This window comes from Chrysemys picta, chromosome 1 (assembly GCF_011386835.1).
Source record: "Chrysemys picta bellii isolate R12L10 chromosome 1, ASM1138683v2, whole genome shotgun sequence".
Lineage (NCBI taxonomy): Eukaryota > Metazoa > Chordata > Testudines > Emydidae > Chrysemys > Chrysemys picta.
In genome coordinates this window covers 138,207,143-138,231,262 of record NC_088791.1, presented here as the reverse complement: position 1 = coordinate 138,231,262, position 24,120 = coordinate 138,207,143, and the positions used below count along the sequence as shown (strand labels likewise).

Sequence of the window (24,120 nt, the reverse complement as noted above, 5' to 3'; positions counted from 1 at the left end):
TATATCAGAGGGATAAATATCAGGGAGGGAGAGAAATTATTCAAGCTTAGTACCAATGTGGACACAAGAACAAATGGATATAAACTGGACATTAGGAAGTTTAGACTTGAAATTAGACGAAGGTTTCTAACCATTAGAGGAGTGAAGTTCTGGAACAGCCTTCCAGGGGGAGTAGTGGGGGCAAAAGACATATCTGACTTCAAGACTAAGCTGGATAAGTTTATGGAGGGGATGGTATGATGAGAGAGCCTAATTTTGGCAATTAATTGATCTTTGATTATTGGCAGGTAAATATGCCCAATGGTCTGTGATGGGATGTTAGATGGGGTGGGATCTGAGTTACTAAAGAGAATTCTTTCCTGGGTGCTGGCTGGTGAGTCTTGCCCACATGCTCAGGGTTTAGCTGATCGCCATATTTGGGGTCAGGAAGGAATTTTCCTTCAGGGCAGATTGGCAGAGGCCCTGGAGGTTTTTCGCCTTCCTCTGCAGCATGGGGCATGGGTCACTTACTGGAGGATTCTCTGCACCTTGAGGTCTTTAAACCACTATTTGAGGACTTCAATAACTCAGACATAGGTTAGGGATTTGTTACAGGAGTGGGTGGGTGAGATTCTGTGGCCTGCATTGTGCAGGAGGTCAGACTAGATTATCATAATGGTCCCTTCTGACCTTAAAGTCTATGAGTCTAAAGGGAGGAGAGTTGGAGTCTGGGGGAAGTGATGTGTTTGTCACTGGGTAGAGCCCCTCAGAGTCCCCGGGGATCTCCAGATGTCACTTCTACAAACTCCCTCAGACCAGCACAGGGTGTGTATGTTAGTGATTTAGGGGCCATGTCCTCCTATACTGACTAGTAACAAACCAGCACACTGGGGCCTGTGATGAATGCAGGGGCTATGTGGGCTGATGTCTGCGCCAATCTGATCCCACAAAGGGAGATGGGAGGGCCTGGTCTGTGACCAAGGAGGGGAAGGCAATTGGACCCATCCTCCTTCCGGAAAATTATAGCATGTAGCAGAAACATCTCCTGTCACTCACCTGAGCAATTCACTCCAACATCTTCCTTATGACCACAGTTGCTCTCACCCCAGGGCTTGGCAGGACAGTCCCAGAGAGATGACTCTGTCCCTCTGCAATTCACCGTCTCCACCCAGATGGGACCAGTCCCCTCGCCAAATGAAGCCTCGCCTGGGACTGGTACAGCAGATCCACAGCCCAGTTGTTTACACACAACGTTAGCATCCTCCATGTCCCAGGAGTCATCACAAACTGTTCCCCAGGAGCCACGGTACCAAACCTCCACTCTCCCCGAGCATCTGTCCTTTCCTCCCACGACGCGTAACTTCTCCCGGTCTGGAAATGCAGAAACCTCACATGTTACTGGGACAGCTGGGAAAGTCCTTAAGGACGAAGAATGAGACACAGAGAAGCAGAAATACCTGTGCAGCTTGGAGAGTTCGGGCATTCGGCAAACAGGGTCTGAGGTGGTTTCTCTTTTTGTCCTATGCAGAGAAAATGATGAACTGAATGGACCGAGAAGCATGTGTGATGTGGGAGACAGTAGGGTTTATCTGTATATTAAACCCCTAAATTTCAGCAATTTTATAAACTTAAATCTAAAATCTAGTTTATTTCAAAACTAACGGATTTATTACTCAGTGGATTCTCTGGCTGTTGAAGTCTTTATGCAGCTCCCTGCTGGTGTGTGTGTTTGTGGTTATCTGAGTCTGTTCCATCCACCCTGTGTGCAGCTGCTTCTGGCCCTGTTTGAAGGTAAACAGATTTGTCAGCTGAAACTCACCCATATTATTGTGGGGATCCAGACACGGTGGTATTAGAATTGAGACCAAAATGGGACTTTAAATCTGAAACAAACTCTCACCTACACGCACAGACACAGACACACTTTTCGGGAATTCTGATCCTGACCAAGACTTCCCAGCCTGGGGCTCAGGAAGCAGGGGCTGCAGCAGAGCTAGTCTCCAGGCAGCTAACAAAGGCAGCGGCCTGTATGAGGCTGCCTGACTGGTCGTACTGCCTGATTGGTGGGAAGGGTCAGCAGTCCAGGTCTTGAATTCAGCGCCAGAGCAGCCATTCAGCAACTGCTCAAAGCATTTCCCACAGCTAGGATACCTCCTTTTCTTGTCTTGTTCCCAGCCTTGCTCTTGCCTTGACTCCAGACTTACCCCTTGCCTTGCTCCAGGTAACCTGGTCCTGACACTGAGCTCCAATTTCTGATTTCGGCTCTGGTCTCTGGCTCTGACCCTTGGCTCCAATTTCTGGCTACCAGCTCCTGCTCTAACCACTGGGCATGACTCCTACTTCAACCGCTCAGCGTGACCACTCACATCCTTTTCACTGACATTGGGCCTATCTCTAATTGTTCATCCCAAAAGTATAGCCACTGAGATTCCCAAATGACACTCACTAATGGGAGGCATTTACAGTGGCGCTGGAACAATTTTTACAGTTGGGGGCTGAAAACCAGTGGTCCCCAAACTTTTGACCTGCCCCCCTTACCCATATCCATGCCCCCTCTCCCCCGAGTTGGGGCCAGGACTGAGCCGTGGCTCAGGGGGGAGGGTGGGGGAGATGTGGCTAGGGATAAGGGGACTGAGGCTGGGACCACAGCTGGGGGCGGGAGCAGAGCCCTGCTTGTGGGGCCAGCAGCAGGACCCTATGTGCGGGACCAGCAGCGGAGCACGGGGCCGGCAGCTGGGACCCCGCACACAACCTGCGGGTGCTGAAGCACCCCTCACACCCCAAATTCCCCTGCCTATGGGCACTTGTGGGGTCTCACTAACTGATTGCACTGTGTAACGCACAGCTTGTATAAATAACTCCCATGTTTGTTTTCCAGGGGCTGTATTCTCATTCCTAGAATGGACAATGAAACTTTTATTTCACTAGGAGGGTGGTGAAGCACTGGAATGTGTTATCTAGGGAGGTGGTGGAATCTCCATCCTTAGAGGTTTTTAAGGACTGGCTTGACAAAGCCCTGGCTGGGATGATTTAGTTGGTGTCGGTCCTGCTTTGAGCAGGGGGTTGGGCTAGATGACCTCCTGAGGTGTCTTCCAACCCTAATCTTCTATGATTATATGATATGTCTGTCACTGCTGCGAATGTAAGATTGTCTATACTGAAAAGTAAATACATTCACAATTTCTATCACACCCTTTCAATGAGTTAAACATGTAGAGGGTGTGAGCATGCGTGTGCACTGAGTTTCAGAATTACCACTGCAAGAAATATGGGTCTCTTCTGCGCGGTTATCACAGGACTGCTGTTTCCACATGTCTGATGGGCACTGCCAAAGGGACCTGTGCTGCTCAGTGCATGCAACATGGTCCAGCCACGTGGGACCAGAACCTTTTCCATATGTAAAGTCTTTTTCAATCTGCCCTCCGTCCCCACAGTTCAGCTGTTTGCAGACAATTGCTGTGATGTCTCCAGACATCCCATTGGAGCAAACACTGCCCCACGTCCCATTGTAGAAAATCTCCAGCCGCCCAGCACAGTCACTGTCACTCAGCAGCCTCAAATCCGTGAATTCTAGAAGGAAATGCACAAAAAGGGAATTTAAACCATCTGATTCTGAAATGACCTGGTGTGAAGAGTGAAATCCCAGCGATTGCTAATGATCCTGTGCATCATTCGGCAGGAGCAAATGTCAGAGAGAATCGCTCTAAGAATGAGAGACTCTTCTGGACGCCACAGGCCCATTAGAAATACAATGGTCACCTCTGAAAAGTTACCGGTTCCCAGCAGTTACACACACAGATACCTGCAATACAGCAGTGACTGCCCTCCCAACACTAGAGAAATGCTGCAATATCTCCAATACCCCTGGGTGGGAACGTATGGGAAATGGTGACTTTCTAATAATGACCACAGAAGAATAGAGTGATCACATTTTCTTTAAAAGGGAAAATGGAACACCCCACGTGGGGCCCAGCCCCAAGGCCTTCCTTCCTCTCCCTCACCCCCCACATGGGGCCAGCGTAAGCCCACCCTGCCTCACACCCCCACAGGGACAACCTGAGGTTCCCCTACCCTCTCGGCACGTAGGCTGGCCTGAGCCCCCCTGACACCCACCAGTGTCAGGCCAGCCTTAGGCCCCCTTCTTCCCTCCTGCGCGCAGGGCGGCACAAGACCCCTGCTGTCCTCCCATGTGGGGCTGGGCCAGCCAAAGCTGCTGTCTCGAGTCCTCCCTCCAGCGCGGGACTGGTGTTGCCACTCTCCCCACCCCCACATGTTCCTCCACATCCCACTAGGGGTCATATCCCACTTTTTTTTGCAAAACTGTGCATTTGTCCAATTTGCTCTTGCCAAGTCATGATCACTTGTTTTGCCAAAACAGTCAGGATGGCCATGGCAGGCTTAAAAAGGGGACTGTCCCGGCCAAAACTGGATGTATGGGCACCATATAGAAGAGACAATGAGGTAAAGGCTCTATCATTCTCAGCTCTCTCCTCAATTGTCTGCCCCCTCCATTAAATCCCCTGGTAACCAGGCTCATGTGAGCATTCCTGGACCAGACCTGAGCAGAGAACTCCTGCGTCCTCTTTGTGTCTGCAGTTGTGCTGGCCCCAGCCTCTGGAAGGACACTCCCAAAGATTGGATTCATTCCCAGAGCAGTTCACATCATCCAGCCAGATCTGCCCGGATCCTTGCCCATAATGAGCAGAGACAGTTGCATTGATGGCATGTCCACATCCCAGATGTTTGCAAATGACATTGGAGTCTGACAGATCCCAGGAATCATCACAGACTGTCCCCCAGCTGCCATTGTAATAAATCTCCACTCTCCCAGCACAGCGACCTGTCCCATTCACCAGTCTGATCCGCCTGCTCCCTGCAGGGATAGATACCAGCTTTTAATATGCAATATGATGATAATTACACAGCTTCTATGCAAATCAATTATGATGCTACAATGGCTGAGGTTTGAAATACTCTTAAAAGTCTGTCTTTAACAAGAAACACAGAGAAGAAGAGAAGCTGAGTAAGGAAACAAGGAATACTTTTTACAGAGCAGTATTGGTAAACAGCATGTGAGTGAAAGAGCCTAATTCTGAATTCCTTATTCATCAGAGTAATCCTTAAGGGACTCATCACATGGGTCAGAGCTGTTTGTGAGACGAAGGGTTAGCTGAATCAGCCCTTACTTGAAATCTGGAATATTTTCAAACAACTCTTAAATGATAAGCATCAAGTTGTTCAAGGAATTATTAGGCAATTAATTTACCCAAAACCAAATATTCTTTTCAATTGTTACAGAATGGGGAGGGTATGATACTGGCTGACCAGGTCACGCTAGAGTGTATTTAGATCAGTTCACTCGTGTAGATCAAAGTAATGGTTAGATGTATAGGTGTGTATTCAGATGTTTAAACTTTATGAAAACTAGTGGAACATTACTGGTATTGTTTTCGCTTATCTATTCCTGTCATAATGTAATGCCTAGGGTTACCATACGTCCGGATTTTCCCGGACATGTCCGGCTTTTTGGGCTCCAAATCCCCGTCCGGGGGGAAAGCCCAAAAAGCTGGACATGTCCGGGAAAATCGGGGGGGCTGGGCCGGGGGCCGGGCCGGGCCGGCGGTGCGGTGCCTGGCTCGGGGGCTCCGGCGGGGCCGGGCCGGGGGCTTGGGAACTCCGGCGGGGCCGGGCCCGGGGCTCGGGAACTCCGGAGGGGGCTCGGGGGCTCCGGCGGGGGCTCGGGGGCTCCGGCGGGGCCGGGCCCGGGGCTCGGGGACTCCGGCGGGGGCTCCAGGGCTCCGGCGGGGCCGGGCCCGGGGCTCGGGGACTCCGGCGGGGGCTCCAGGGCTCCGGCGGGGCCGGGCCCGGGGCTCGGGGACTCAGGCGGGGGCTCCAGGGCTCCGGCGGGGCCGGGGCCGGGGCTCGGGGACTCCGGTGGGGGCTCGGGGGCTCCGGCGGGGCCGGGCCCGGGGCTCAGGGGCTCCGGCGGGGCCGGGCCGGGGGCTCGGGGGCTCCGGCGGAGGCTCGGGGGCTCCGGTGGGGCCGGGCCCGGGGCTCGGGGGCTCCGGTGGGTGCTCGGGGGCTCCGGCGGGGCCGGGCCAGGGGCTCGGGGGCTCCGGCTGGGGCTCGGGGGCTCCGGCAGTGCCAGGCCGGGCCGGGGGCCGGGCCGGCGGGGCCGGGGGCCGGGCCGGGGACCGCAGTGCTGGGCGGGCCGGGGGTGGTCGGCCGGGGGCCGGGCCCGGGGCCGGCACCCCAGGGCCGGGGCCAGCCTGGGCCGCGCCTCCTCCCCCCACACTCCCCCTTACCTGCTTCAGGCTTCCCGCGACTCAAATGTTCGCGGGAAGCAGGGGAGGGGGCGGAGACTTTGGGGAGGGGGCGGAGTTGGGGCGGGGCGGGGGCGGGGCTGGGGGCGGGGGCGGGCCCGTGGAGTGTCCTCCTTTGGGAGGCACAAAATATGGTAACCCTAGTAATGCCAAACATGTACATGGTAAATACATTTGTAGCTAAATAACACATATTACACATCAAATAAATTTTGTGAAATGCTAAGGATTTAAGGACTTTAACAGAAAATGCTAATTTCAAAGCAAATGGCCATTATGCATAAGGTTGGAGGTCAAAAATCTAAGTGCATTTCTCACTCCCTGTCATCAAAGGAAAAGCCCACATGGGTAGACTGTCAGCTTGTTTTCTGTGAGAAGAAAATATAAATATGGATTCAAAGAAAGATTCTGTATCTCTGGACTGTTTGGATTCTAACAGAGAAGAATAACTGAATGAGAAGACAGAGATCCCCAGAGTTATTCTGGGTAGCCCTGTGTGAAGGGGTGAGCTCCCCACACTAGCCCTGTAAGAGCTGGGTTGGGCAGGATGAACCTAATCAGCTAATTACACTGCAAACAGTGGAGCTTTAGGCCGGAATCAGCTGGTTAGAGAGACTCGCCTGTTCAGGAACTGGTGAGACCTATAAAGGCAGGAAGCTGGCTATGGGCTGGGGCTGTTGGGAAAGGCTGCAGTAAGGCAGGCAGCAGTCATGCCCTGGGAAGAGGGAGAAGTGTTTGGGGGCTGCAGGGATATAGTCTGCAGTTACTCCCTGGAGGTGGATTCTTGAGGCTGGCACAGCCAGAGTGAGGAGAGGAACCAGAGTATAGGAAGCAGTCATAGAATCATAGAAGCTTAGGTTTGGAAGCAACCTCAGGAGGCCATCTAGTCCCACGCCCTGCTCAAAACAGGACCACCCACAACTACATCAGTCCAGGTAAGGAGCAGTGTGGGCAGAGGGAGGAAGCCCAGAACTGCTGAGCAGGCCTGGGTTCCCCTACCAGCCACTGAGGGAGTGGCACCAGGGCAGTGAATGGGAAGACTGCCTAGGCAGTTGATGGCCTGAATCCCATAAGGGGAAACACTGAATGACCTAACTGGAGGGCTAAGTCACAAAGAGGATGCTGCAGGTCCTGGAGGAAGAGGAGCTGCAGACCAGAGTCAGAGTGATGATGTGCAAACTGTGGATGGGGCATTGGCCTCGAGAGCTAATCCCCAGAATGACCAGGAGGAGATGCCAGATCAGCAGTGAATGGAGTACCTCATGACACCCTGTAAAAGACTTTTGGGAAACTGACAGTTTATTACATCACTGCCACCATTTGGAGTTACAAACTGATTTGCCTATTATATTTTACCTGCTATAGACTCTCAATAACCCTCTTAGCTAATAAATTATAACTTCTTAGCTAATAAACCTTTAGTTATTTACTATAGAACTGGCTACCAGCGTTATCGTTGGAATAAGGTCTGGAGTGACTGACTGGTCTCTTGGGACTGGGAGAAACTTGGTGTGGTGTGATATTATGATTAAGTGACATTTTATCACAACTTTCAGTTTGTCTGGATGGCAAGTTAGGCTGAAGAGCCTAAAGGGACTGTCTGTGACTCCATGGTGAGACTTGTGTAGTGATCCAGGAGTTCATGTTTGTGATTGGCTTGGTGAAATCTAATTATAGAATAGGGGTCTCAAACTCCTGGCCTGCGGACCATCTGTAGCCCAGGAACCTCCCCCCTGCGGCCCATGGAGGAGAGATGGAAGGAGAGACTCAGGCAGACAGGCTGTCCGCAATGTCTGCTGTAGGCACCGCCCCCTTGTAGCTCCCATTGGCTGGGGGACAGGGACAGAGATATCATCATTAGTTGCTGGGCAGAGTCAGCCATGGAGGCAGCATCACCTTTTCCCACAATGAATATAAACAAGTCAAAATACCGAACACAACTATCTGATGCACACCTTGCTGCAATCCTGAAGGTTTCAACTGCTCAGGCAGGGAGGCCAAACATCAACAAACTGACAGAACTGAAGCATTGCCAGGTGTCTGGCAAACACTAAAAACTCTCTGGCAGGTGAAGAATTGTATAAAGTTGTATGACAGCTTTATTATTTCTAAGAAATTCAGAATAAAAAATACAATATAAATGTTTTCTTTTCTGAACACCATCTTCAATGACATTATTAGCCCACTGGGCGGATTCAAAGACTGGCACTGGCCCTAAGGCAAATTGAGTTTGAGACCCCTTTTATTGACCAGACTAGCAATTTGGGTGTCTGCTCTTGTTTTTTTGAGTCTGCCCTGAGATAGTCACTTACAGTGGTGAGCCACTCCAGACAGCATGACAGGAGGTACCAGAACGTTAGAGAAAAGCAGACTTGGTACCAATTTATTTTACAAATAAAGGGAAAGAAAGGCAAATTGGATCCATGTGTCTACAATAAACTCCCAGACACTTAGGACCTAATTCTACGCTGCTGAAATCAACTGTGAAGCTCCCACTGACACAATGGGAAAAGAAATAGGCCCTTAATATGCTGTAGTTACCCTGCAGTTGGAATGGGCATGAAAAATGATATCAGTGCAGTAACATACAGAGCATGATATAGGGTGTGGTAAACCCAGGACAAACAGCTATGGGGGTGGGGGGTTAGTAATTAGTCCCAGGGGGTTAAAAGGCCTCTCCCAATCCACTGAGGAGAGATAACCACGGGGAAACAAGGTTCAGCTGGAAAAGGGGTTACTAGGAAACTAGTTAGGTTCAGTTGTCTTCAACTGCTTGAGACCTTTTTAAACCCTCCCCTGCGTGGAAAGAGGGAGGTGAGAGAGTGAGAGAAGCAGGGAAGCTGCCAGTAGGCTGGGTGCAGCAAAACACTGAACCCTTCCTGGAAGGAAGCTGCACTCCCTCCCCAGAAGGGAAGAAAAACAAGCATAAGGGACTGACTGGGGGAAGGAATAGCCAGACCCTGTGCTACCTGTAAGGATCTGCCTTGCCCAAGCCTGTGTCTCCAAGGCAAAAAGGACTGAGCCTGCTGAGGGGAAGAAAGTACTTTGCTACACATGGTGTCAGGGGTGGGATGTGGTATAGTGAGTGAGGCTCTGTGGCAAGCCATCTCAGGGCAGGGTAAATCACACGCAAAAAATTAAAAAAAAAAAATGGAGGACGTAGTGAAGGCGTTGAGACAGGCCACTGCGGCCCAACAAGAGGCTACCAGGTACAGATAGCGGTCCACGAAGAGTCAGTATGTGTCCAACAAGAGACAAACCAATTGCTGATGAACCAGGCGGCCCAAGATCCAGCCACCCTGAATGAAGTAGTGAACCAGTTGAAAGCCCTGACCATGCTGACGCACGGGCCCCAGGGGACCCGGCCGCTACGCGCAAGCAACTATTTACAGAAAATGACAACAGGCGACGATACAGAGGCATATCTCCTCGCGTTCAAGAGGACAGCCCTGCGGGAGGCCTGGCCCCAAGACCAGTGGGCAGGTATCCTGGCCCCATTTCTGTGCGGGGAGGCCCAGAAAGCCTATTTCAACATGACCACAGAAGCACCTATGGATTACCCCCAGATGAAAGCGGAAATCCTGGTGAGGTCAGGCGTGACGCCGGCTATAAGGGCCCAGCGCTTCCAAGAGTGGAAATACTGGGACAACAAAGCGCCAAGGTCCCAGCTATTTGACTTGATCCACCTTGCCCAGAAGTGGCTCCGACCCGAGACCCATGGGCTGGAGAAGGTAGTGGAAATCCTGGTGTTGGACAGGTATGTGAGGGGGTTGACGCTGGACATACAAGGGTGGGTCCACCAAAATGATCCCTCCTCCTATGATGAACTAGTTTCCCTCGTAGAGAGACACTTAGCAGCCAAGAACTTTCTCAGACCACTGGGGAAGGAAGGTGCCAGTATCAGAGACCAGTCTCTGCGCCGAGGCCCTGGTTTGCCCTAGCCCCAGGCTGGACAATGGACGGGAGGAAGGAGGCAGAAGAGCAGCCAGCGGTCCCGGAGAGACTTGAGGACTGGGGAAGAAAGACTCGGGGGATAAAGAACAGCAGCCTGAAAAACAGGGGGCTGCCCCAAGCGGGATACCGATGTTATACCTGTGGCGAATTGAGGCATATTGCTGCCCAATGTCCGAATCTAGAAGAGCCTATCCAATGCGAATTGGGAGATATAGGGGGACCATGTGATCTAATAAGTCTAGTTGGGGTTGCGATGGTCCCTCATAGATACACTAGGCCCGTTAAGATGAATGGTATAGAGACCACAGCATTGGTAGACTCGGGAAGTGCAATCACGTTAGTCTCGGGGAAGCTGGTCGGGCAGGACCAACTATCCCGGGCCAAGCGCTCAGGAATATCCTGTGTGCTTGGGGATGTCAACTATTATCCAACCATCCCCATAAAAATAGAAGAAGTTCTCAGAAACCCCACTAGGTTGACGGTGGGAGTAGTTCCGAAACTCCCCTACCCAGTCCTTATCGGATGAGACTTCCCAGGGTTTGATAGCCTACTCCCCGGGGAGGAGGTAGAAGAAAATAATGACCCCGGAACCCAGGGGGTGGCCCAGATAGTTAACCCCCCTCCGGCCTTCCATGAATTTAACCATAATTTGTTCTCCCTGCCCGGGAAGTCCAGGAAGACTTGGAAGGAATGGAGGACGGATAAAAGGAGGGGGACGAGGATCCTGACCCAGTACCAGAAGTCTACGCTTGCAGGGTAAAGAAGGGGCTCAACCGACAGCAGGACTGGGCCAGTGATCAACAACCCTATCGCCGGACCTGGTTCTCCAGGGGCTTTCCCCGAGGGGGAGACGGAGGTAGAACCCCCCTGAGTTTGGACAAATGGAGACCGCACTCGGGAATTTTGGTCAGGATCAGGCCAATGATCCCATATACAACAATATTTGTAAAGAAGTAGTCGAGGTAAATGGGGCCCCATGGAGGGGAGAGTTAAGGGCCCAGGGCCATATTATATGATTAAGAACAATCTGCTATACAGAGTAGTCTGGGTCAAAGAGCAAGTCGTAGAACAACTCTTGGTCCCACAGAAGCATCAGAGGGCCGTGATGGATCTGGCCACAGCCATCTGTTCGGGGGCCACCTAGGGGTAGATAAGATCCTTGACCAGATTCTACAGAGGTTTTTTTGGCCCGGCATTTATGCGGCAGCCCGGCAGTATTGTACATCCTGTCCGGAATGCCAGATACATTGGCCCCGACCACACTTAAGGTCCCCTTTGATACCTCTGCCAATTATTGAGACCCCATTTGAGCGAATAGCCATGAACATAGTAGGGTCATTGGAGAAGTCAACCCGGGGCCATCAGTACATTTTGGTAGTACTAGATTATGCCACCCGATACCCCGAGTCCGTACCTCTACGGAACTCCGTGTCCAAGACCATAGCCAAATAATTAGTCCAGATTTTTTCCAGAATAGGGATACCTAAGGAGATCCTGACAGACCAAGGGACTGCCTTTGTGTCTAAGCTGATGAAGGACCTATGTACAATGTTCCACATACGGACCCTCAGTCTACCACGATGGTCTTGTCGAATGCTTTAATAGGACATTGAAGAACATGTTACGGAAAGTGGTTAGTCGCGACGGGAAAGACTGGGACGCCCTGCTGCCTTACTTGCTGTTTGCCGTACAGGAGGTCCCTCAGGCTTCTACTAGATTCTCCCCCTTCAAGCTGTTATATGGGCGCCACACCAGGGGCATACTGGACCTGGCTAAAGAAGACTGGGAAGAACAGCCGAACCCTGGGAGAAATGTTGTTGAACATGTCTTGCAGATGAAAGACAGAATATCCCAAGTCGCCCCCCTTGTGCGCGAACACATGGAGAAGACCCAAGGGGCACAACAGACATACTACAATTGCCAAGCAGTGACCTGGAAGTTCCAGGTGGGGGACCGGGTGATGGCGCTCATACCCACAGTGGAGAGTAAGCTCCTGGCCAGGTGGCAGAGGCCGTACGAGATAATAGAAGCTATAGGAGAAGTCGACTATAAGGTGCGACAGCTGAGTCGCCGGAAGCTGGAGCAGATCTACCATATAAATCTGCTGAAGCCTTGGCAGGATAGAGAAGCTCCGGTGGTTGCGCTAGGGGCACCATCCCCTAAAAGCAACCAGCCCGACCTGGTGGGAATATCTCCAGAGTTGACTCCGGAACAATGATCGGAAGTGATCAGCCTGATCAAATGCAACCAGGATGTGTTCTCGGAAAAGCCAGGCAGGATTACTGAGGGGAGGGATAGCTCAGTGGTTTGAGCATTGGCCTGCTAAACCCAGGGTTGTGAGTTCAATCCTTGAGGGGACCACTTGGGGATCTGGGGCAAAATCAGCACTTGGTCCTGCTAGTAAAGGCAAGGGGCTGGACTCAATGACCTTTCAAGGTCCCTTCCAGTTCTAGGAGATGGGATATCTCCATTAATGATATTATTATCCTCACAGAGTCTGGAGTGAAGGTGAATGTCAAGCCATACCGGATCCCGGAGGCCAAAAGAGATCAGGACAGAGGTCAGGAAAATGCTGACCTTAGGAGTCATCGAAGAATCTCATAGCCAATGGCCAAGTCCCGTGGTTTTAGTGCCTAAGCCTGATGGCAGTATGAGGTTCTGCAATGACTTCCGCAAGCTGAATGAGGTGTCCCAATTTGAGGCGTACCCTATACCCAGGATAGATGAGGTAATTAACAAACTGGGAAAAGCACGGTTTATGTCTACCCTTGACCTGACCAAGGGCTATTGGCAGATCCCCCTGGCCAAGGCCGACAAGGAGAAGACAGCCTTTGCAACTCCAGAGGGTCTGTATCAGTACACCATCCTCCCCTTTGGGTTGCATGGGGCTCCCGCTACTTTCCAACGGCTAATGGACAAACTGTTGCGACCCCATGGCAAGTACGCTGCAGCCTATCTCAACGACGTCATCATATATAGCCCTGACTGGGAGATGCACTTGGAGAAGGTGGAAGCGGTCCTGGACACAGTGAGGAAGGCGGGGCTGACTGTGAATCCCTCCAAATATTCAATCAGGTTAGCTGAGGGCAAGTACCTCGGGTAAATAGTGGGGAGGGGCATGGTGAAGCCCCAACTGAACAAGTTAGAAGCTATACAAAAGTGGCCCCGACCACTCCAGGAAAAACAGGTCAGAGCATTCCTGGGACTAGTGGGGTACTATAGGCAGGTCATTCCCCACTTCGCCACTATGGCATGCCCATTAACGGACCTAAAAAAAGCTCGGGGCCCAGACATAGTAAAATGGTCTGCCACAGCCGAAGGCGCATTTGCAGATCTCAGGGCGGCCCTCTGAACAGACCCCATACTAGTAGCCCCAGACTGGGGGAAGGAGTTTATCCTACAAACCTGAAGTAGGGTTGGGGGCGGTACTTTCACAAGTGGTTGGAGACGACGAACACCCCATCCTCTTCCTCAGTAGGAAGTTCCAGCCTAGGGAACGGAAATACGCCGTAGTGGAGAAGAAATGCCTGGCGGTAAAATGGGCCATAGAAAACCTCCACTACTATCTACTTGGACGGAGGTTTACCCTTGTCACAGACCATGCCCCTCCGCAGTGGATGCACCAAAACAAGTACAAAAATGCGAGAGTAACAAGATGGTTCCTGTCACTTCAACCCTTCCACTTCACAGTACAACATAGGTCTGGAACCCGCGCCACTTCCCGCCGCCCCCATTGGCCCGGGACGGCAAACCGCGGCCAATGGGGGCCGCGATCGGCCGAACCTGCCACGTCAGCAGGTAAATAAACTGGCCCGGCCCGCTAGGGTGCTTACCCTGGCGAGCCACGTGCCGAACGTTGCCGACCCCTGCTATAGTCTATAGTGACTAGGGCACTCACCTGTGTTCATGTCCTTGCTCCAAATCAGGCAGAGCAGGGTTTGAACGTGGATTTCCCACCTCCCAGCTGAGTGCGTTAACCACTGGGTTATGGGTAAAATGGGGAGATGAGAGAGCTGACCTGGCTTACATGCCTAGCTCCAGGAGTGGGTTCATGATTGAGATCCCTGAGCAGAGGTGTTTACCTCTGCCTGTGTGTCAGGGGGCTGAGGCTTAAATCAATAGCAGGTTGGCATCTAAAGAACTTTGTGTATCTAGGTCCTACTCCCTTCCTTGGCATTTCACTGCTGGCAAATTTAGGTGGTTCACTGTTCAGCTTTCTGGCTTCTGGTGCCTAACTCTCCCCGTGCATTGTACGGGGAGCTGGGTGTGTGACTCAGAGCTGAGGATTCCATTGGATGGCAAGGTACCTAGGAGTCAGGCCTTGCAATGCCCAAGTCCCTTGTGGGATCTAGCCCAGAGCTACTATCCATGGCAGTCTTGGTCAAAACAGGTTGCATCTGACTTCCTTTTCTTACTATTGTTTTCTGATACAAGACAGCATGTTTTTTAAGACTTTAAAATCAAGAAGCCACTATATACACTAGAGCTGCTTGGAAGTTCATCTTTTTCCCCACAAAATATGAATGACCATGAATATTTTTCATGTTTCACAAATAAATTTGGGTTTTTCATAGAGCTAATGATTAAAAAAAATTAATCGTGATTAATCGTGCTGTTAAACAATAATAGAATACCATGTATTTAAATATTTTGGATGTTTTCTACCATTTCAAATGTATTGATTTCAATTACAACACAATAGAAAGTGTACAGTGCTCACTTTATATCTATTTTTTATTCCAAATATTTGAAGTATAAAAAATGAAAGAAAGAGTATTTATCAATTTAGCTAATACAAGTACTGTAGTGCAATCTCTTTATCATGGAAGTTGAACTTACAAATGTAGATTTTATGTACAAAAAATAACTGCATGCAAAAATAAAACAAATTTAAATTGGTATTCTATTGTTTAACAGTGTGATTAAATTGTGATTAATAATGATTTTTTTTTAAATCTCGATTAATTTTTTTAGTTAAATGCATGAGTTAACTGTGGTTAATCAACAGTCCAAGTTTTTCAAAAAAATCTGAACATTTTCAATGAAAACAGACTTTTTGTGAAAGTTTGTTATCTTATTGTGAAGATTTTTCACAGGAAAAAAGTTTTCATGAAATTTTTTGAACATAAAAATACAGGAGAGAGAGAGAAGTTGCTATAGTGCATTAACCGTATAACATGGCTATGCTTTGTTCTGTATATAATATATTTTTACTATAAAGGGGTCACAGTTTGAACCTCAGATCCACATCATTTCAAGAACTGCTGAGATCACAGCACAAGGTGGGGTGGAGGCAGGCCCTAGGGTGGGTTATGTTCCCACTGAACAAGGACAGGATATTTAGAAGATTTTCACAGTAAGTCACCTGAGCAAATGACACCGACGTCCTCAGCGATTCCTGTCTGGGCTGTCTCAGATGCGGAGTTGTCACAGAGAGTCAGACGAGTCTCATTTCCACCACATCGGACACTTTTCAGCCCCACGGGGCCCCTTCCTCGCTCAGACTTAGGGGGGTTATAAGCTTTCTCAGCGACTCCGCACTGGAGCTGTCTGCACACCACGCTGGCATCATCCATGTCCCACTGGTCATCCAGGACTCTGCCCCACGCACCATGGAGGAAAATCTCGACTGTCCCACTGCATCGGCTCTCTCCATACAACAGTCTGAGCACCTCAGAACGACCTGGGCTCACAGAGACACAAAATATGCTGAATAACACTCCCTGCTGGTACTGCATTAGAAATAACACACAGATGTGAGGTAAAACACAGGTTTTTGTGCCAAGTGGAAGGTAACCCTCACCACTGTGCAGTGATAGAGGGAACAACCTCTCTCAAGGGTTTCATTTGTCTGTCTACTCAGAAATGCAGGAGGTGATGGACAGAAAGAATTCCCCAGCTCTGAGATCAGAGCTTGCACAATGTGGAGCGCTATCACCTCCCTAAGGAGTCAATGTGAGTGGATAATGCTCAGGAACACCTGGCACATCAGGCCCCTGGTTACCAAAACGCTCTGTGCAAAAGTGCTTAGTGCTCACCCCACACACTGATAGTGGCAGCGCTGTGAGATAGGTGTGATTTACAACACTAGTCTTTTCTGCACTCAGCTGGGTTTTTCCAGGCCAGGTCTGCAACTGTGGACACTTGAGTTACCTTTCTCATGAACTCTAGCTATTGTCTTGGCTGGAGATGTTGCTTGGAGGGGTGAGTGACCTCTGGGCAATGGGGAGGAAGGTCCCATTTTTTTCTAAACATATGTATTTTTCATTTTAAAACTTTGTTCACTGTGAGCATGTAAAGATGTTGAAGTTCCTTATGGGAGAAGCCAAGACTCTTTCTGGTGATTAGGTCATTGGAGATTTATACAGTGTGTACGGCACCTTGCATTTCAAAGGAGACAAGTGTTCCCAAAATATGATCTGTAAACTTGTCAAATCTTCCTAAATATGTAAACAGTTATAAAAATATACATACAGAGGACAGTAGTGACTCCATATTTAAAGATGAGATTAATATTGCACTTAAGACAGGGATTCAATTATTTTGATTTTTATTAAAGTTATATATGGTCTGATTCTCACATTAAGACTCCTATACTGTGAGTAGGTGTCACAGAGTCACTGGACAATGCTCTGGAACTATTCCATATGAATCCAGTCAGGACTCTGGGGGAATATTACTCCTCTCTGTGAGCAGACTGTCTCCAGGGCAAGAAGCTTACACAGTTTTGACCTTCTTGGGTCTGACCTCGGAGTATTCAGCATCCCCTTCTCACACAGTGTGCTTCCCACAGCGAGTTCATACGGTGGGGGGGGGGGGCTCCTGGGGAAGCCAGAGGGCCCTGCACCCCAAATCCGCAGTCAGACATGACTCTCAGCCAGGAACACAATCCAAAACAGAACTTGTAGGTACAGGGAACAGGACCCCTCAGTCAGGTTCATGTTGGGGCCGGGGAGGCAAGAGCCCAGTGGCGTAGCCAGGTTCTAACATCAGGGGGAGCGAACACAAAAAAAGGCACCACCCGACATATCAAATTACTAATTACATACTTTTAAATTCGTTATACATATTTATTTGTACTTAAAATAAAAACACAAGAATGATCCAGCCACGGAAGGGTTTGCACAGCCGGCATTTCACAGGAGAACTTTAGATTATACTTAGATATACGTTAGTTCCTAGAAAGTAAATGACAGAATACAGTTGTTTATAATTGTCACAGGTTTAAAATAAAATACTGGCCATTTTTTCCAGTTACTAATTTCATTTTAAAATCAAGCAATGAAATGCACTTTATTTATAATAGATCGTAATACTAAAGTCACCAAAAAGGCATGACAAATACAAGTTTTATGAGAATTGGTGAGCAAAGATCTCATAGCTCTTCGGGGTTGGACAAAGCAGTAATTTCCCTCAAAGTAGCTTTATTCATGGGGTTTTTTTAAACAAAAGACATCTCTACGACACAGGTTGGCAGTCTAACATTTTTGAAACACTGAGTACTGAAAATTAGGGTTTTTAACCAATTTAAGCTGTACACACACACACACACACACACACACACAAAACCAACAACAAAAAACAAACCTCTTCCTGCTTTCCTATCACCAGTTCTGGTACTACAGGAATGAAATCTAGACATCCTGTAAAACAGCTAGTTCAACATTGTTCTTCAAACCTCAGATCAGTGAAATGCAGCTTTGCATTTGAGATACTATATGACTGCCTGCATCTACACTGACATCAGGAGAGAAGAAGAGGACAAGACTGTCCCTATGATTTAAAAAAAAAAAGGTGAGACACACCCACCCACTATCAGTGCAACAAGAAGGGAGAACAGTAGCTGGGGCCAAGAGAGAAGATGCAATGAAATCCTCCTGTATCCACAACTGACATCTGAAATGCATCAGTCACTGCAGATCAAAGAAAGAAAGAGCAGCCAGTATTCAGATAGATAGGATCCTTATGACCTATATAGGAGAAGTCACTTTCTAAGGCCTTGGCTACACTTGTGAGTTACAGAACTGTAAAGGCTCCCCCAGCGCTGTAACTCACTCCCCGTCCACACTGGCAAGGCATTTGCAGCGCTGTATCTCCGTGGTTGCAGCGCTGCATGTACTCCACCTCTCCGAGAGGAATAGCGAGTATTGCGCTGCAGCTGCAGCGCTGCGGCGCCAGTGTGGCCGCCCAATGCGCTGTGAATGGCCTCCAGAATTATTCGGCAGTATCCCACAATGTCTGTTCTAGCCACTCTGGTCATCAGTTCAAACTCTACTGCCCTGGCCTCAGGTAACCAACCATGTGACCGACCCTTTACATTCCCCGGGAATTTTAAAAATCCCCTTCCTGTTTGCTCAGCCCGGCGTGGCGTGGAGTGCTATCAGCAAATCTTTTCAGGTGACCAAGCCTCCATGCGCCAAGCGAGCCCCAGCATGGAGGTTGCTGGACCTCATCAGTGTTTGGGGGGAGGAAGCTGTACAGTCCCAGCTGCGCTCCAGCCGTAGGAATTACGATTCCTTCGGGAAGGTATCAAAGGACATGATGGAAAGGGGCCATGACCGGGACGCCCTGCAGTGCAGGATTAAAGTGAAGGAGCTGCGGAGTGCCTACTGCGAAGCCCGCAATGCAAACAGCCGCTCGGGTGCTCCCCCCGCGACCTGCCGATTCTACAAAGAGCTGGATGTGATACTTGGGATTAACCCCACCTCCACTCCAAGCACCACCATGGACAGGTCAGAGCCGGTGGGGGTGGGGGAAGGAGGAAGAGGAGGAGGAGGAGGAAGAAGAAAACGGGAGTGATGGTGGTGGGCCAGATGGAGACACCCCGGAATCCCTGGAGCCATGCAGCCAGGAGCTCTTCTCGAGCCAGGAGGAAGGTAGCCAGTCGCAGCGGCCGGTACTTGGTGGAGGATAAACAGAAGAGCAGGTTCCCGGTAAGCGGTTTTTTTTTTTCAGGAAGGATTTTTTTCGGTGCGGGCTCTTTGGGAGAGGAGGGTTAGGCATGCATGCCTAGATGCGGAATAGTGCATTGATGTGGTTTATCACATCGTGGTAATCGGCCTCGGTAATCTCCTCGAATGTCTCATCCAGAATGCGTGCAATGCGCTTGCGCAGGTTTATGGGGAGAGCCACCGTGGTCCTTGTCCCAGCCAGGCTAATGTGTCCGCACCACTGTGCCGCGAGGGGCGGGGGGACCATTGCTGCAAACAGGCAAGCTGCATATGGGCCAGGACGGAAGCTGCATTGCAGCAGAAGACCCTCCCTTGCTTCCCAGGTCACCCTCAGCAGCGAGATATCGTCCAGGACGAACTCCTGTGGAAAATGTCGGGACAGCGTTCAGTGTAGGTGCCCCCTGAAGCTGTTGGCTCTCCCCAAGGCACAGAAACCCAGAGGACAGTGCAGCCCTGAAACAATCAGTCCCCCTTACTCACCATTTTGAGGCTCCCGTGGGATATGTGTGCTCTGTTTCGGACGGGAAAATTATGCTATTGTGTAGACCCTGTGTGTTTTCTACTCCTTAAGTGCGGGGGGAATCATTACTCTGTCTGGTATAAACAATGCTGCCTCTGTTAAATGTTGCATTTTGCCTATACAGATGCATCAATCTTGAGACCTCAGCCGTCCCTCTTATCGCCTGCTCAGAGACTGCAAAGACTCAGGAAGAGACCGCGAAAAAGCAAAGAAGACATGCTGCAAGAACTGATGTGGCAATCTATTAAAGAAAATGAGAAAGCACAGAACTGGAGGGAGAGAGAAAGCAGAATCCGCCAGGAAAACGCAGCGAACCGGCGGCAAAGCACCGCGCACCGGCAGCAAAGCACTGATAGGTGCATAAGCATCCTGGAGCGCCAAGCAGATGCTATCCAGGAGCTGGTAGCCATGCAGAAAGAGGAGCAGTACCGCAAACGCCACCCCCACCCCCCACAGTCCTTGTCCAAAAACTCTTTCCGTTGTGCCCTACTGTCACCTCCAACCCACTTTCCCCAACTTCCGTGTTCTTCACGCCACCCGCTGCCTCCAACACTAGTATCTTCACCACCCAGCCCTGAAAACCACGACGCTTACCCTCTGCACTCAACCCCCATCACCATGCAGTTTAGCTGTCCTGAAGTGCAGCAATCACTGCACAGCATACCAGACAGGACACATGCGAATCTGTGATTGTACTGTTCCCCACTCCACCCCCTTGTTTCTTTTCAATAAATATTTTTTTTTCTTTTCAATAAATGGATTCTTTGGCTTTGAAAACATTCTTTATTATTGCATAAAGTAAAAGACTCCTTAGCCCAGGAAATAAGCAGGCACTGCAAGTCTGCTTGTCTGCTTAGCAGACACTGATTCCTAAAGATTGGAACTACTGCACTTCACTCCCGTGCAGGGCACCGGATATCACTGCTGGTTTTCAGCCTCAAATTGCTCCCTCAAGGCATCCCTAATCCTTGCAGCCCCGCGCTGGGCCCCTGTAATAGCCCTGCTCTCTGGCTATGCAAATTCAGCCTCCAGGTGTTGAACCTCAGAGGTCCATGCCTGAGTGAAGCTTTCACCCTTCCCTTCACAAATATTATGGAGGGTACAGCACGCGGATATAACTGCGGGGATGCTGTTTTCGGCCAAGTCCAGCTTCGCATACAGAGATCGCCAGTGGCCCTTTAAATGGCCAAAGGCACACTCCACAGTCATTCGGCACCGGCTCAGCCTGTAGTTGAACTGTTCCTTGCTGCTGTCAAGGCTCCCTGTGTAGGGTTTCATGAGCCACGGAATTAACGGGTAAGCGGGATCTCCAAGGATCACAATGGGCATTTCAACTTCCCCTACCGTGATCTTCCGCTCTGGGAAAAAAGTCCCGGCCTGCATCTTCCTGAACAGCCAAGTGTTCCAAAAGATGCGGGCGTCATGCACCTTTCCGGGCCAGCCTGTGTTAATGTCAATGAAATGCCCACGGTGATCCACAAGCACCTGGAAAACCATAGAGAAATACCACTTCCGATTAACATACTCGGATCCTAGGTGGGGTGGTGCCAGAATAGGAATGCGTGTCCCATCTATCGCCCCTCCACAGTTAGGGAACCCCATTTGTGTAAAGCCATCCACTATTTCCTGCACGTTACCCAGAGTCACGGTTCTGCTGAGTAGGATGCGTTTAATGAACTTGCATCAACACGATTCCAACGGTCGACCTTCCCACTCCAAACTGGTTTGCGACCGACCGGTAGCTGTCTGGAGTTGCCAGCTTCCAGATTGCAATAACCACCCGCTTCTCCACTGGCAGGGCAGCTCTCAATCTCGTGTCCTTGCGCTGCAGGGTGGGGTCAAGGGCCTCACACAGTCCCATGAAAGTGGCTTTTCTCAACCGAAAGTTCTGCAGCCACTGCTCATCATCCCAGACTTTCATGAAGATGTGATCCCACCACTCGATGCTTGTTTCCCGAGCCCAAAAGCAGCGTTCCACGGTGCTGAGCATGTCCGTGAATGCCATAAGCAATTTTGTGTCGTACGCGTTACGCGGCTCGATAGCATCGTCGGACTCCTCACCCTCACTCTCACTGTCACTTTGGATCTTAAGGAATAGTTCTTCAAACGTGACGTGCTAGTGAGACTCGTCAGCACACTCCTCAGCAGTTCGGACTCTATTTCCCACAGACAGATCGTGCTGCACAGAAACCATTGAAAGGTGGCGCCAAAGGTGGACGGAAACAAAGGGATTTCTGGGATGCGAAGCCATGCATCACGGGGCATTGGGACAGGACCCAGAATCCCCCGCACCCACGCCCCCTTCCCACAACCCACAGTGCCAGAATGGAAAAAGGTGCTCTGTGGGATAGCTGCCCATAATGCACCGCTCCCAATAGCGCTGCAATTGCCGCAAATGTGGCCACAACAGTGCGCTGGGCAGCTGTCAGTGTGGACAGACTGCAGCGCTTTCCCTACTCAGCTGCACAAAGTCAGGTTTAACTCACAGCGCTGTACATCTGCAAGTGTAGCCAAGGCCTAAGTAAACTGTAGCTCCATTTGAGTCAGTGGGGATATTTACGTGCATCTCTGGTGGACTGGGGCCAAAATGCTCCCACCAACTGGAGAAATGGAGGGTTTCTCTGTTGTGCACCCATGGGTCCTGTGGTATCCTATTGAATTTATAGTCATCTTCCGGATGCCTTGCACTGCCGGGCTCTCTATAAAGGTGACTCATGGTCCAGCCCTGTCTTCGCCCATCTTTCCTATAACCCAGACTATATTATACCTGCCTCTGGAGATTTCCATTACTTGCATCTGAAGAAGTGAGGTTCTTACCCACGAAAGCTTATGCTCCCAGTACTTCTGTTAGTCTCAAAGGTGCCACAGGACCCTCTGTTGCTTTTTACAGATTCAGACTAACACGGCTACCCCTCTGATACCAGTCCAAAGAGCAGCTTGGCAGCCTTCCCCATAGCCTCTGTGGACTTTGCTACTTCTACGCACGACTGTCTTAAAACTTTTTTTTTGTTAATAAAAGGATTAATCTGAAGTGTTCTGTTCCTCTCCTTCTGTTGTAAGCAGCCTGCATAGCTGTGCCTGCTCTCCCCTGCCCTTTGGTTTCAGTATTATGCGCACTTATACTGTATTGGAGGGGTTTGTTTTCTTTCATGTGCCACAGTTGGAAAAATGGGGTTTATTTTATGTTGTACAAAATAAAAATCTATATCTGTTCCTTCTCCTGATGTGTGTGTACCTTAGACCTCTGGTGTTGTATAGTATTTCATCTGGAAATGAGCAGTAGCTGGAAGTCACTACAGTCTAATGTGGAAAGATGGTCAGATTGGCCAAAGCTCTGATTTCACGCTAGCCTCCTCTGGTCCATTTGCTGGGTAGGGCCTGAGAACCCTGCCTTACCATACTCAGGGGCGGCTCTATGTTTTTTGCCACCCCAAGCACGGCAGTAAGGCAGGCTTCGGCGGCATCCCTGCGGGCAGTCTGCAGTCCCGCCGATTCGGCAGCGTTTCTGCGGGTGGTTTGCCGGTCCCGCGGCTTCGGCGTACTTGCCGCCGAATTGCCGCTGAAACCGCGGGACCAGCAGACCTCCAGCAGGCACGCCGCCGAAGGCCGCCTGACTGCCGCCCTCACAGCAACCGACATGCCGCCCCTTCCGCCCCCCTGCGGCTTGCCGCCCCAGGCACAGGCTTGCTGCGCTAGTGCCTGGAGCCGCCCCTGACCATACTTCATGCAAAGTGTTACATACATTAATTGCTATCCAAAATACAGTCTCACAAGTTCTTGTCGCACTCACCTAAACCATCGTGTCATAATGCTGGCTAGGTTGGCCATTCCAATTCTTGTAATAAACATACGCTACTTCAACAATGCAGAGTAGGAGGAAATACTTCTAGGGCTCTGTTCTAATTTATTTTGGGATTAGATTCCTTTTGAAATGTTTACTGCACATTTAATGAATAACATAAATTCAACAGTTTTCATTCGATAGTCTGGTTCCTTTTTATAAGGCAAAGTGGGCGGATAACGTTGTCTATAACACAAATGCTCTTCAGACTGGAAATAACTTTCCATAAGACCCAGGGAATTATTCCTGGCCAATTTCTAATTTCTCTCTTGCAAAATCCCTTCTGCATTTTCAGGCTTTGTCTGTTCTAGGAAATGTTAGCAAAAAAGTCCCCACAGTCGCTATCCCGGGTCTAACTGTACGGAAATTCGATTTCTCTGCATTGGCTGGGGATTGACCCCTGGCTCCAGAGATACTAATTCTCCCACTCATGAGACTCGGCCTGGATTTCCCTGGCCTGGGAGCACAGAGCACTAGCCACATGGCTGGAAGGCAGCCTGGTATTTTCAGCAGGTGGCTGCAAATCCGTTTTTAGAAGGTGCCTCAAGGGTG

General features: G+C 50.1%; 1 protein-coding gene across 1 annotated transcript in view; it reads right to left on the bottom strand.

The window, feature by feature from the left end:
* LOC112061245 (antigen WC1.1-like) overlaps nt 1-24,120 on the bottom strand; it is a 53,572-nt gene that overhangs the window by 14,790 nt on the left and 14,662 nt on the right. Inside the window, exons 4-8 of the mRNA XM_065584743.1 lie at nt 15,622-15,939; nt 4,538-4,852; nt 3,235-3,549; nt 1,437-1,499; nt 1,036-1,350 (exon numbers count right to left, since the gene is read on the bottom strand). Of these exons, the coding sequence (XP_065440815.1) occupies nt 1,036-1,350; nt 1,437-1,499; nt 3,235-3,549; nt 4,538-4,852; nt 15,622-15,939 (1,326 nt within the window). The remainder of the gene's footprint in view (nt 1-1,035; nt 1,351-1,436; nt 1,500-3,234; nt 3,550-4,537; nt 4,853-15,621; nt 15,940-24,120) is intronic.